At 45.1% G+C, this 13,765-nt stretch overlaps 1 protein-coding gene across 1 annotated transcript; it reads left to right on the plus strand.

The window, feature by feature from the left end:
- Positions 1-2,927: 2,927 nt before the first annotated feature.
- lhx5 (LIM homeobox 5) lies at positions 2,928-13,765 on the plus strand. Its single transcript, XM_041960742.1, has 5 exons — positions 2,928-3,100; positions 5,015-5,238; positions 5,904-6,181; positions 8,561-8,726; positions 13,416-13,765. The coding sequence occupies exons 1-5, from the start codon at positions 2,928-2,930 to the stop codon at positions 13,763-13,765; spliced, it is 1,191 nt and encodes a 396-aa protein (XP_041816676.1).

Raw genomic sequence — 13,765 nt, forward strand, 5'->3', positions numbered from 1 at the left:
CTAACAAAACTTCTATCTGCTAAAATAAATAACTAGCAAGCATTTTTAGTAATTCATGAAATGGTTCATCTAAATGAATCTTGCACGAGTTGGAATCCTTTGTGAGTCCTCCTCTGTAAGGCTCTCTGATCTTTATTTCCTCCACCCTTCAGTGCTGCGACCTGCGAAGGCTGCACCGACATGTTTCATGAAGAGGCAGAGGAGAGCAGATTTCCTCCACCGAGGTGTGAATATGTTGAGACTTGAAATGAATTTTAGGGTAAAGGTACTTGAGTTTGTCATGTTTTAATGAATGAAATGTTTCAGTGTTGGAATGAGTCAGAAGCTAAAGGACATCATGTGACTGTAAGGATAATAATAAAGAATAAAGGATCAAATGTAAGCATCCAAAATTTTATGATTAAAGCCCCTTTTTTCAATACATTTTGCATCATTAATTCTGTATTTTTACACCGTTTTAATAAAATACCATCATCTTGCAATCACTGTTACATGTCACCTATTTTATAACACATGATACACTCATAGCATAATGTTACACAAAGACCAGGAAACCATCTTCAGGTCTTAAAGAAAAAGACACCAGGCATGTTTTGCAAAAGTGAAAAATTGATTTTTATTTCCTATAGAAGGATGGATGCCATGTCATAGTATTATGATAACTGGCTTGAGGTCAGGGTTTTTTCCAATCTGCCAGAACACGATGTCAGGATCGATTTAATATGTTAATAGAGCCTACAGAGTGTGAGATCTGTGTGATGTGATGATTCCCGGTGAAAAGAGAAACGCCTGTTGCTGTCCTTGGTGCCTCCCGCGCGTCAGGACCACGGACAGCTCTCCACAGGTGAGTGTTTCGCCCTTTGAGGCGCTTTTCGGTGCGCGAGGCAGAGCGGAGCAAGGTAAAAGCAAACAGCGCTTTTTATCCATCCGGACAATGTGATGAGGCTGCGTTCAAACACGAGGTGACTGGACGCATTTGCCTCGCATGCTCTTTTTCCCACCGCGGGCTTTTTACCTGCCCTCCCCTCCCCGCTCGCCTCCTTCTGCAGGCCAAAGGGCGCCGCGTTAGGAGCTCCGATAATTGGAGAAACTCGTTCAGTCTTGTGTCCACAAATGTCTGAAAGACGCAGGTGAAAATCCTCCCACTGGATGGGAAAACTCTAATTAAAAGAACAGCTGAGGAGTCCAGACTTCTTTTATATCTGGTTAAAAATCAACATCCCAAACCTGGAGACATTACAGCGAGGACCGGAGATAGTTTGGAAGAATTAATTGGAAAGCTGGTGGTTTGATGCCTTCTTCTGTCCACATGTTAACGTGCCCTTGAGCAAGACAAGGACGCTTTGGTCCATGGTTCAACGTGTGTGGGGGTAAAGAAAAAAAAAAACATCTGCCAAATGTATAATGTTGAAATATGTATTTCTATTCAGATCTCTTTATTCTCACACACTGATTGTGGGTTTGTCTCTATAATAAATATTCTGTTTTATTAAAGATAAATAAATAGATGATCAAAAATAAATAACTGTTGAGACTTTAACGTGTGTCTGTGGTTTTCATTCCTTTGTCTCTTCAATCTAACAGCTTTGTTGTTTATCTGATCCTCTCTAAATGTTGTCTCGAACGACCTGTGATCGCGTAAAATGAGCCAAAATTCACACCTGGTGTCATTCAAATGCTCATAAACCACCAACGTGCAGAGAAAACTGCTTAAACAAGTCTCACCCCTCCACTCACATGCATTAGCGCGTCGCATGTTTGCTTAACTGCAACTAACAAAAGCAGGCTGTCGGCAAATATTGAAATTCCCTTCGATTGGTGGCCGCTCCGTTCCGGCACCGGGTGACCGGGCTCTCCCTATTGATGAGCTGCAGCTAATCCATCGCATTTCCCTGTAAATAGCTTTCTGCATGAGAAAAGGCCCGCGGCCCCTCCTCTTCACCCTGCACAGCCACACTGTGATGCAGGAGCGTTTTGTCACAAGGCCATTATGATGTTGTGTAGCATTAGCCCTTGTTCGGCCACTCCCACTCCCATTGCATCAATTCTCATTCATTCCAGCGGCAGCGCCGTGCCATTTAAAGACGCCCTCCCCTGCCTGTTGTACAGGTATTTCCTAACCTCTGTCGTTTTCTTGTGGACTTTCAAGTTTAAGATCAGATCAGATTGTCGTTGGGGGGTTTTGGGGTTGTTCTATCGAACCAGCAGCTGATGCTTTTTCCCGGTAAAGTCAGCTTTGTCTCCATGACCCACCGTGAAACCTTCCCCACCCAGCCTGGCCTCTGAGAGCACCACTGGAAACACCCAGCATCCACGGCCCTGGTGTTTCTGCACGGCGTGTGATTCAGGTTTGCTCGGAGGCTACAGCTATGAACGTGTAACCATAACAACTGTGTTCTGATTGGCTCTGCCGGCACGGGAATTAACAGGGGCGTCGTCCAATGTGAGCGCAGGACGCGCGTAACGCTGGCCAAACCTCGTGATAACCCGGGCACAGTGATGCTGAAAGTGGCGACGTGAGGCGAGCCCGAAGGAAATGACTGGACCCAAAACAAAGCACGACTGTGGCATGAGATATCAGAAATAAACACGTTTGAATGATGATGTTTTAGCTGCGCGTTCGTCAGAAAACATGTCCGGTTTGGCCATTACGCAGACCACCAGCCGGCGCGGCTGAAATCTCTCGTCCTCCCCTCTGGATTGTGGATTGTGACAAGTGGCAGGACAGCAACCAAACAGGACCGGGACTACAACGATTTCAGAGGATTGTCACTCGGCTGCCTTTAAACGGGAGGTTCCTCCAGTTTTCGCCTGACAGCACACCTCCCGGAGCCAAGACGTTGTTCCGCGTAGACCCGGGTTGCCCCAGTCCGAGCAGCGCAGTCCGTGTGGGAAGGTCGGCACTCGGCGTCCTGCAGGCCGGAGACATGATGGTCCACTGTGCCGGCTGCGAACGGCCCATCCTGGACCGGTTCCTCCTCAACGTGCTGGACAGAGCCTGGCACGCCAAGTGCGTCCAGTGCTGCGAGTGCAACTGCAACCTCACCGAGAAGTGCTTCTCCAGGGACGGAAAGCTCTATTGCAAAATGGACTTTTTCAGGTAACAGAGAGTCTGGATTCAGATTTGTTTGAAACTCTGCTCTGATTCCAGTCAACGCGGCCCAAAGCCTCAGCTTTAGATCAGCGCGATAATCCTGTGGACGCAATAACGACTAAAGTGTAAGAATTAATAAATAAAAGAAGAAGCAGCAGTAATAATAATATGGCCCCAAAAGTCAGCACTGCACAAGTTTCAAAACATCCAGTCAGAGGTTAAAATGATTTTTAACGTGCAGGTGGGTGAAAATAAATCAGTTTGCTTTTAGAAATAATGTAAAATATAACTGCTTTATTTTAAAATGCAGGATTTTAGTTCGTCTCCAAAATGAAGCACTGATCACACGATGGAGCGCGTGGCCTTTTAACGCGGCCTCTCAACGGACAGAAAGGACATCTCCGAATTTAATTTCATCGTGTAGCCACGTGCTTCCGTTTTTATCTATTTTCCACATCCAGACAACACTTTCCCAAACAGCCATCAGGGTATTAACCGCTTCACAATTCCTAAAAAGTGTTTCAGGTAATTGAGTGATAAGTGAAGCCCTTGTTTGTCCCGGCGCACTCTCTAAGCATCATTTTCATTTGTATGTGTCAGTTATTTTCTCCCAAATTGTCTAATGACATGTAAGACACATTAGGCTTTTGTCGGGACGGGCTATTATTGGCACCGGGCGGCCTTGGCCATCATATTATCGCAGGTCCCATCAAGCGGTGGATTTAAATGGCCAGCCATTAGCCAGGCGAAACAGTAATCACCCTAATATGTCCATTTGTTGTGTAAGTAGAGTTGTGCCCTTTCTCTGGGGGGAGGCTTGGCCATGCATGTGAAAGAGGGACAGTGAAGCGATACCATTGCAAATGGAGAGACAAGGCTACATTAGTGTTAAAACAATGCTGCACAAAAGGAGTGCTTGCTTTCACCCGAAGGCTTAAGCGCCCCCCCCGACAGGCCGGCTGCAAATACAGGTACCAGCAGGCCCAGTGTGAGCCTCGAACATCTGCTAAATATTAAGAAAGGCATCAGAGCAGGTGATAAGCAGTAAAAAAACTCTAAATATCAAGAAGACATGTTTCCTGTCACCTCGTCTCATGATGAAAAAACTAAAAAAAACTCTTCTTCATCCTGCGGGGGGAGGAATCCCGCTCACTTTATTTTTGGGGCTATTTGTGTATCAAATTGATGAGTCTTCCCACCATTTAAGCGGGTGAATATGGATTAAGAGAAGATTTCCACGCTAAGATGCTCCCACTCTGCTTAATCCTATAATATATCCCACGCTACAATGTGTTGATTGTCACTAATGCGTTTTGCGTGGGGTTATTGTCGGAGCACCCCCATCAAAGTAATGAGCAGGCGCATTTTTAAAACGCAAAGTGTGAGTTGTTGCTTTTTTTTTCCTCCTTTCGTTTGAAAGGTCTCCGTCGCCACATTAACACTGTCAGATTTATTCCACGGGAAGAATTGTTCACACGTACTATTCTACCGAAATACTAAATAGGAAATAATAATAATTAAAATTATATGATTATAGGGTTTTTATTCGAATGGTGAGAAATAAGAAAAAGTATCATTATTATTATTATTCAGTGTTTTTTTTATATATAATTTGACTTCCGTTAATATTAGATCAATTATTAGTTCTCTACCTGCCAAAATATTATATTACAAATGCATTTTTCTTATCACTCATGTGCGCACATATACAAAAAAGGCGGTTTCATGTATTAATTTTTTTGGATTCTGATCATTTTGTTTTGTTGTCCAAACAAAGGCTCGAGTCATTTCCACCGGGCCGTTTGTCTTTATGTGTGGCCCTGAACACAGAACTGTAATCCCGCTTTTGTTTTAAAAATCTTTTTTATATAAAATTCACATTAGGTTTCTTCTTCGGTTTTATGTTTTATTTTTTTCCAGGCGGTTTGGCACAAAGTGCGCGGGGTGTCTGCAGGGAATCTCTCCGAACGACTTGGTCCGCAAAGCCCGCAGCAAGGTGTTCCACCTGAACTGCTTCACCTGCATGGTGTGCAACAAGCAGCTGTCCACGGGAGAGGAGCTCTATGTGATAGACGAAAACAAGTTTGTGTGCAAAGAAGATTATTTGAGCTCCGGGGCCATTAAGGAAGTCAACTTGAACTCAGGTAATCGATAATAAGACGTGATGTGTGTGTGGTGTGTGTGTGCGTGTGTGTGCGCGCGCGTGTTTCGAGCTCCAAAAGCAAACATCTCCGTGCTTGTATGTTTAACATGGAGGATCTGAGTGCATGAATGTTACACAAACACACGTGTGGTCATTAAAACGGGACAAAAGACGCGCTCCGAGCGGACTGTGAGATCCAGCCTTTGTTGCGTCCGTGGAGTGTTTCCCTGCAACCTTGTCAGGTGAATGGGTTCAATATTTACCTCTGCAGGACAATGGCTTCCTGTTATTGTACGATCCACCGGGGGTGAGTGCGCGAGCGTGGCGGCGCGAGCTGCTCCTCTCCACGCCCCGCGCGCTGCCTCCTGCTAACGTTGTGCTCTCATCTCCACATAAATGTCTGCATTTACACGTCAGGTTTGTGCAACTGAGGAATATTCTGTTATTAATGAGGAGAAATCTGCGCATTAATGAGCAGAGAGGAAGAGGAAATGTTTCAAGCCCAAAAATCTCATTTAAAATTTCATTTTTGAGTCAGAGCTCATATTTTGGAGGCATGTTTTCCAGTGCAGTGTGTGTGTGCATCTCAAGGCCTAATTAAAGCAGACCCCCCCTCCCCTCCCTGACATTTCGGATTGTGACCTTCCTCTTGTTTGTCGTCCCCAGTGTCGTCGTGTACGGATAGGAGTTTATCGCCGGATCTGCAGGACCCGATACAGGACGACATAAAGGAGACGGACAATTCGACGTCCTCAGATAAGGAAACGAACAATATTGAGAATGAGGAGCAGAACTCTGGGACCAAAAGGCGGGGGCCCCGGACCACCATCAAGGCCAAGCAGCTGGAAACGTTAAAGGCCGCGTTCGTCGCCACGCCGAAACCCACCCGGCACATCCGAGAACAGCTGGCCCAGGAAACTGGACTAAACATGCGGGTGATCCAGGTAACATCCGCCGCGCGAATTAGAGATTAGAAATCAGTGAAATTACTTTTTTAATTTTGCTCAGATACGGAGAGATTTAATGAAGATATCAGTCCGAACATGATGAGCTCTACACTGTCCACCACGTGAGCTCACCCCTCCGCGATTTTATGGAATTTTCTTGATGATAGAAAAATAAAATGATAGTAGCTGCTTTTACACATGACAGCCTTCTTTTTTTATCTTATCTCTACAAAGCAGTAGTTTAATATTAAAGCGCGCACACGTGGAAGCAGAGCGTTTAATATTCTCACATTTTTCTTAATATTAATATTCAATTCTATATGTATTTTATTTCCTTTTTAACTTCTGCAAGTCATTTCTTACACTTTTTTTGATACTTTAATTTAATTTCAAGTGATTGTTTTCAAAATTAATGGTGCTGAACTCCACTATTATTTTTTATTCTTCTAATAATTGTGTTCCTGTTTGCCTCCAGTTTCCACATTGCTGTATCCATATCTGCAGGCGTTCGTTTATTCTTTGAAATTAAGATCTGATTTATCCAATTTAATTGTCCAGTTTACTGATGCATGAATATAATAAGCGCCATGTTTTTTTTTTTAAAGAATATTATTTATTTTGTGCAGACAGCAGTTTATTCCAGGCGTCATTCGTGCAGAGCCATGAAATTAGTGAAAGGTTAGTTTTGTTTTTGCCAAAGGCAAAAGGAACCCCCCCATCAACACACACACACACACAAACATTTTTTTTTCAGTATAACACAAGCGAACACTGTTTTGGACCTCTGTCTGTCTGAAACACACGCACACACACGCACGCACGCACACACACACACACACACGCACACACACACACACTCGGTGTCTGGGTGTAGGCTGTGTCAGGATGATTAGCACCATCTCTGCCAACTGTGATGTGGCTTTTTGTGCGCTCGCTGTAATTATCGCTGATTTCACAGATTTACATACCGCCCTCCCCTTTCCCACCTCTCTGCTCTTACTCACTTACAGCCCGGTCCCATTGCTTATTAGAGCAGACCGGGGCCCCTCCACTGCCTCGTCTACATCATGCACTGCAGGCTGCTTCCGTGTGTGTGTGTGTGTGTGTACGAGCTACATCAACAGAGCTCAAATAAACAGTCGATCAATCAATCAATCAATCAGGCAGCCAGGCAGTCCGTGCCTGCGTCCGTGATTCCCGGTCCCGTGGGTTGCTTGGAGCCAAAATGGAGGCTCCGTTTCGTCATCTTCCTCCGTTCCCTGTGTGTTAAATACCGTTGCTCTCAGCACGGGGAGCCCTGTGAGCCACGCTGCTTCTCCAGCATGTGTATGTAATCCCTAAGCAACGCTCTCTCGAGGGGAGCGAGAGCATTTCCATAAAAATGTACCCTACAGTTAGACGATTGTTCTCAATAAGCAGGTGTCGCCTTTGCCGCTGGAGCACATAGAACAGAGCCTAAGTGGTTTTAGGTGTGTGTGTGTGTGTGTGTGTGTGTGTGTGTTTTTGTTAATCTGCAGCACAGTGGGATCCTGCCTCTGGTGCAGCCTAGCTGGAGTGAACATACATCATTATACAGCAGCAATGCAAAGGCGAAACAAGATGTGTTATGTGCTTAAAATGCAGACATTCTTCCATATGGTGTGTAGTTTTCCAACGCTGAAATCCTCCTTTGTTCCTCGTCAAAGACAGTTTATTTAACGTCAGTGAAAAGCCTTTTTATACTCTGATTTATAGCTTTGACTGTTTATTTTAACTCGCACTGAGGTGCATTCAGTTGTGCATTGGCGCACATTTATGTTACTTTACTAATTTTAGAAGAAGAAAATGTCAAGAAGTGCAGCAGAAAAGACACGTTCTGAATGTTTTTCTAGTTGTGGTTTATAAGTGTCTTATTATTTCCTGTCATGGATAAGACACTTGATTTCAAACATCTTTATGCTTTGAGACGTTGTGCTTCTCCTCTGGTCTTTCTAGATGAATCACACCTAAGTGTAACAGCATTTTTAATGCTTTAACCATATATAGATTAACTTAACTGACTTCTAGCCATTCTGATGCTCAGATCCCAGAATGAAATTGAAGAGATCAGGGAAATTACCTGTAACGATCAGGATTCACATTCAGCTGATGTATATTCATTTGTTTTCACCTCTGTCAGCTGTGCTTCATGATTTTCTGTGTGAGAAGCGACAGACTGAATCTGGTTCTGATTGCGATCAGTCTGAATCTCACAGCGACGTGATTTGCACTCTTGGCGTGACGTGGCTGAAGTTTGGGAGAAAGCAGCGGTCGAGGGGCTGCAGCTCAGGCCGAAACCCCTTTAAGGTGATGAGATCGGCCGATAAGCGTGACCCCCGTCTCTCTGGTCCGATGCAGGTTTGGTTCCAGAACAGAAGATCCAAAGAGCGACGAATGAAGCAGCTGAGTGCCCTGGGGGCCCGGCGGCACGCCTTCTTCAGGGGCCCGAGGAGGATGAGGCCCCTGGGAGGCAGGCTGGAGGATCCAGACATTTTAGGACCTGGGGCCTACGGTTACTACGGAGGTAAGAAACAAAGTGTTAGCATGTGTTGATACTAATGCACATTGATGCTTAAAATATACTCTATCACCCCAGGAAGAATAATCTGTCTCCTGGTGTCAGCCTCACTTCAAATACGTGATATTGTGCAATGTAATTACAACCTTCAACAGCATCAACCAGGCTTGTAGTTCCGGTACGAGGCTGCAGGAAGATCACATAAAGCTTGTTTTATATCAACGGGACGCGACAGATGTGCTGCAGCCTCAGTGTAGTTCGCTTAGACATCGAAGGCCACGTGATTTCCTTTCATCCACTCATCTTTTGTTCGAAGATACAACAGGATCTCCCACCATGGGAACTCTCAAGCTGCCGTGTACGATTCCTCAGTGGTTCCACTTCTAAGTGGAAAATATAAGAAACCATTAACCGATCAAAACACAAAAGGAGGACTTCAAAAATAGCAGGTGTAAGCTCTGGAAAAATGAAGTGCAACCAGTACTTGTGAGATCTGATTCCTGTGCAGAAAGGTGACACCCTTCTAGTGTCTCCTAAGTTTTAATCAAGATGAAGCCGTGCCTCGTAGCCCTTTCCAGGTGGCGGCATTTGATAAAAAAAACTCTGTGTTCACTTCTTCAGCTGCGCTCTCTTTCAAAGAAGTTGCTAATTTCCTCCTCGGAAAATAAAGCTGCAGAGTCTCCAACAAATTACGAAGCTAGAAAAAGACGAGCGTGTTTTTTTTTTTTTTTTTTTTTTTTAGGAAAGTAACATATCAGAGCAGATTCAACAAAAGCCTCTTCAATTTTTCAAAGTTAAACAAAAAAGGCTTTGAAATAAAGCAGTCTAACTCCTGACAGACATATCAAAACATATAAAGTGAAGCCTGTATGGTAAACACTTGAACAATGTATGATGTATAAGCAGCAGCGTCCTCTGTATGTATGTAGGGGTGTATGTGGTGTTGCATTCACTGACCAGGACAATGCAAATTAAGGAAAACTTGCAGCCCTGACCTGGAGCGTGGAAAGCGTGCTTTTACGAATGTTTATTTCACATGAAATGTCATTGAATTTTGGCAAATATTTGCAGCCATCACAGTGTGAAGGACTCTTTCGTTGGGTGCTGCAGATAAAGCCCACTTGGTTTGTTGTTTTTCCACACGTGAAAATGAACTGCCGATAAAATGCTAAGTTCCATTCTTCATACAGTAGTTTTCTTTTCCATTCGCGTGTGCGAGGATACAGTTTGATCTCCAGTTGGTGTAGACACCTTCGAATCAATATTCCTTTGTCTGGGAGACGTGGTTTCTATACAGCTCCCGCACATCTACCTGAAGGGCCCGGGCACCGAGGATACAATAAACTGGAGCTGTCAAGGCTGCAACACAGGGAGTGGGAGGGGAAAACAGAGGACAAAACCATCATCCCTCGCTCTCATCTCTCTGGCTTTCTTCACACGCTGCTTTTCACACCCTTTTGTGCCGCAGCAGCACAGTCTGGTCTGCTCGCCTTTATCCCAGCTCGCTGCTTCCTTATGTTCCTCTGCTGCTGCTCAGAGGGAGGAATGCCTGCGTGTTGTGTGCTGCGTCTGCATGTGTGAGCGTAATTATAGTTTGCAGAGCCAACGCCCCCATCAAGCAGGCCACAACACCCAAGGTTAGCCAAACTAGCCTGTTTGTGAGATCTAATAATGAGCTTGTTTGTGGAAGTCACGTCAGCTCGGATTGTTTCTCTACAAAAGCCACGTGCAGCAGCAGATAAATGCAGCTGCTGCAATCAGGCAACACATTTCTTGATATCTGACCTGTTGGTTTCAGATTCCGCCTGTTTCAGTCGACAGCAGCGTCAGAGATGCTCGTGCAGCATCTGGGGCACCGGAATAAAGTCTGCCATCGATCTCTGTTCGAGTTGTTGCTGAAACAGAATGGATTTAATGTAACTGAGGTAATATGGAGCAGAGGGGGATGCAAATTTGGAAGGTGAATATGGACGAGGTGAGAAGCGGAGGGCAAGTGGAGGTTTGTAATCGTTAATGGGTGCAAACGGTGTGTGAAGTAATTGGCTGCATTCGGACCGGCTGACTCCTGCATAAACTGCTTTTTGGCTGATGGACAACAAATGTAGTTCAGCATTACGTCAAGTCCGATCTTCATCCGAGTCACTGAGTCCTGCTCTGAGACCGAGGCTGTGCTAAAGCCAACGCTGTGAAGTCTGAATGAATGTGCAGCAGCAGTGTAGAGAGATATCACTCCCTGGTTTAGGGGTGAACGGAATATTTTGACATTTTAGATGAGAAGATCGACCCACTTTAAATGTGTTCGTTGATTATGATGCTACAGACTGGTTAGCCTAGCTTAGCATAAGGACTGAAAGCAGAGGGAAGAGTTTATCTTGCCACTACAAAACATGAAACTACAATTTGAGGTTTTTATACTTCTGTTTTTGTTTGGATTAAACAAATGAGAATGAGTCTTGTGCTAAGCTAAGCTAACCAGCTAAGGGCTGCTTCATTTAGATTCATATTTATTGGAGAGAGAGTGGAATCAATCTTCATGCCACGTGCAGCGTAAAGCTTCTCTGAGGGGTCACAAAACAAGCTAATTTTATTGTTAGTTGGTAATTTCCAAATTTGTGCTCACGGATGTCAAAGTGGCTCAGGATTGGATTCACGTGGTGCTCGGAAATAATAAAGGGTCAGTGCACCTAAATTACAAAAAGTGCATTTTCTTGTATGGATGCATGGGATTTTGTTTCTGGAAATACATGTTACTGATGATTTCTATCAAACATTTTAAATGAGCAACAGATATAAAATTCCATTTGCCTCCATTGTATTAAGATGGAGGCAGAAATCAGGGCGGCAAATACATGCGAAAGTATCTGCAAAGCTACACTTACACTCAACCAAAGGCGGCAGAATCAGTTTAATAATTCGGGTTAACCAACACTTTAACACTTTGTCATGAATCCTAATGGGCAACATTCAAGCTACACTTTGAGACTCCTACAAAACAAGCAAAAGTGCACAAATGTGAACAAACCTGGAGACATCAAACATTAGCTGGGGGCCCAGCGGAGGCATGAACTCGTCAGTCAGTATTAGAGGTTAGGCAGAGGATATGTGTAAATCCCTGTGTGTGTGCTGCAGATTTTCCGTGAAAGCAAGGACTTTGGGTTGTGTTCTGTCATTAATGTGCCAGTTGTTGCTGCAGCTCTTTGAAGTGATGCCATGAGAGAGTTGACAAGAAAGACGTCAGTCGGGAATGAAGCTCGGCTCAAATCTAACCCTGAGATAAGGAGGTTTAAACCTGCAGTTCGGCTTTCAGTAGATATGTCTAGATAATACATGTCTGGTCAGTTTAGTTCGTTCATGATCCCCAGAGGATGAACCCTACACACTTTCCTGTAGCGCCACCATGAGATTAATACCTGTGGTTTTTAATGAAAGTGCCTTATAGGTTTGGAATAATTAACAGACGCATATTTATGAAAACCATTAAACAGAGATTTTCTAGATGATTGGCTAACAAACAGTCATGATGTGCTTGTGATGCTGCACGATTGATCTAACTGGAACAATGCAGACAGAATGAGGGAACCCCGTTAAGCTATTGATGACTGTGGATGAAAACAGGATCTTGAGCTGAAACATGAGCTAATATATTTATAACATGCAGTTGCTGCGATGCAGGAAGCAGCCTGATGTGGACAAAACTGAGGAGCAAATGATTTGAGATGGAAAATTCAGAAGAGCAGCAATGCCGGATGTAGAGTAATTAACTGATCAGTCAATTGATGAATATTTTGTTACTTGATTCATCTTTTTTTCCCCACACAAAAATACGACTCGATGTCTGGTTCCAGCTTGTTGTGTGTGAGGATTTGTCTCTTTACTCTGGTTTGAATCAATGTAAACTGAACATCTTTGGGTTTTGGACCGTTGGTCAAACAGAACAGGCAGCATGAAGGCGTCACACTGGGCTTCAGGGAAATGTGATGAGCGTCTCGCACTGATTCTTTACGTTTTATCAACCAAATAATCACGTATAAGTGATAGCAGCATCGATGCTAACCTCTTTAGGGGCTGTCAAACCAACGGTCGTACAGTCATCACATCTAAACCATGCCCGCCCGTAGCTGCCAGCTCTTCCTGATAGGACTCTGATTGGTCCATTGTGGTCCAGCCACAAGCGTTTAACTTCAAGCCCAACTAAAGGGATTCTTGGCCGGAGTGATCTCGTGTGATCCAGCTGCCTCCCGGGGTAAGCAGCCCTGACTGGACTGCATGCTGGGAATAATGGAGCGTGGTCTGTGAAGCTCAGGAAAGGCCAGCGAGGTAGTGGAGAGGGATGTTGCTGGAAGCTACATCAGTCGTGACGGAGCGATTGGGCCGACAGGACCTGGCAGGGCTGCGGGGAGGCTGGGATCTCATTTTGGAGCTCCTCATCCAAATCCAGAAGTTTGAGCGGGGGAATCCATCGAGGGGCACGCTCGGCTGCGAGCTGAATGAGTGAGAGAGATGAGGTGGAGAGGTGTGGAGTTGTTTATACACTCAAATGAGGCTGCTGGAGACCGCTTGGTTGGAAATTGGACATGATCAATTTCACCACTTAGGTGGAGGTGTGTGTAAAATCTCTCGCTTCCTGGGGGGGACTGTGAATGTTTTCGTGCATATTCAAAGTCTAACCTCGTGTGTTCTCCTGCTCCTCCACAGAATACCAAGGTGACTACTACGGACCAGGAAGCAACTACGACTTCTTCCCCCACGGCCCTCCATCCTCGCAGGCTCAGTCCCCAGCCGAGTCCCCCTACATCCTGGGCTCTGGACCTGGAGCCATGGAGGGATCGGGCCACCACCCATCAGATGACCAAAGGTTCACGGACATGATCTCCCACGCGGAAACCCCCAGTCCGGAGCCGGGCTTACCGAGCTCCCTGCAGCCTGTCCCGGGGGAGGCCTACGGGGGCGGACCCAGTCCTCCGTTCTCCTTAGCTAGTAACTCCAGCTACAGCGCTCCCATGTCCCACCAAGGCCAGGAGATGGGAGAAACCACAGCCTGGTAA

The sequence above is a fragment of the Chelmon rostratus genome, chromosome 19, assembly GCF_017976325.1.
Source record: "Chelmon rostratus isolate fCheRos1 chromosome 19, fCheRos1.pri, whole genome shotgun sequence".
Lineage (NCBI taxonomy): Eukaryota > Metazoa > Chordata > Actinopteri > Chaetodontiformes > Chaetodontidae > Chelmon > Chelmon rostratus.

Bases quoted from the DNA above. Each gene is read 5' to 3' on its own strand.
- lhx5 (XM_041960742.1), top strand. From the start codon at position 2,928: ATGATGGTCCACTGTGCCGGCTGCGAACGGCCCATCCTGGACCGGTTC. The intron at 3,101-5,014 runs GTAACAGAGAGT...ATTTTTTTCCAG, and splicing joins TGCAAAATGGACTTTTTCAG to GCGGTTTGGCACAAAGTGCG. The intron at 6,182-8,560 runs GTAACATCCGCC...GGTCCGATGCAG, and splicing joins TAAACATGCGGGTGATCCAG to GTTTGGTTCCAGAACAGAAG.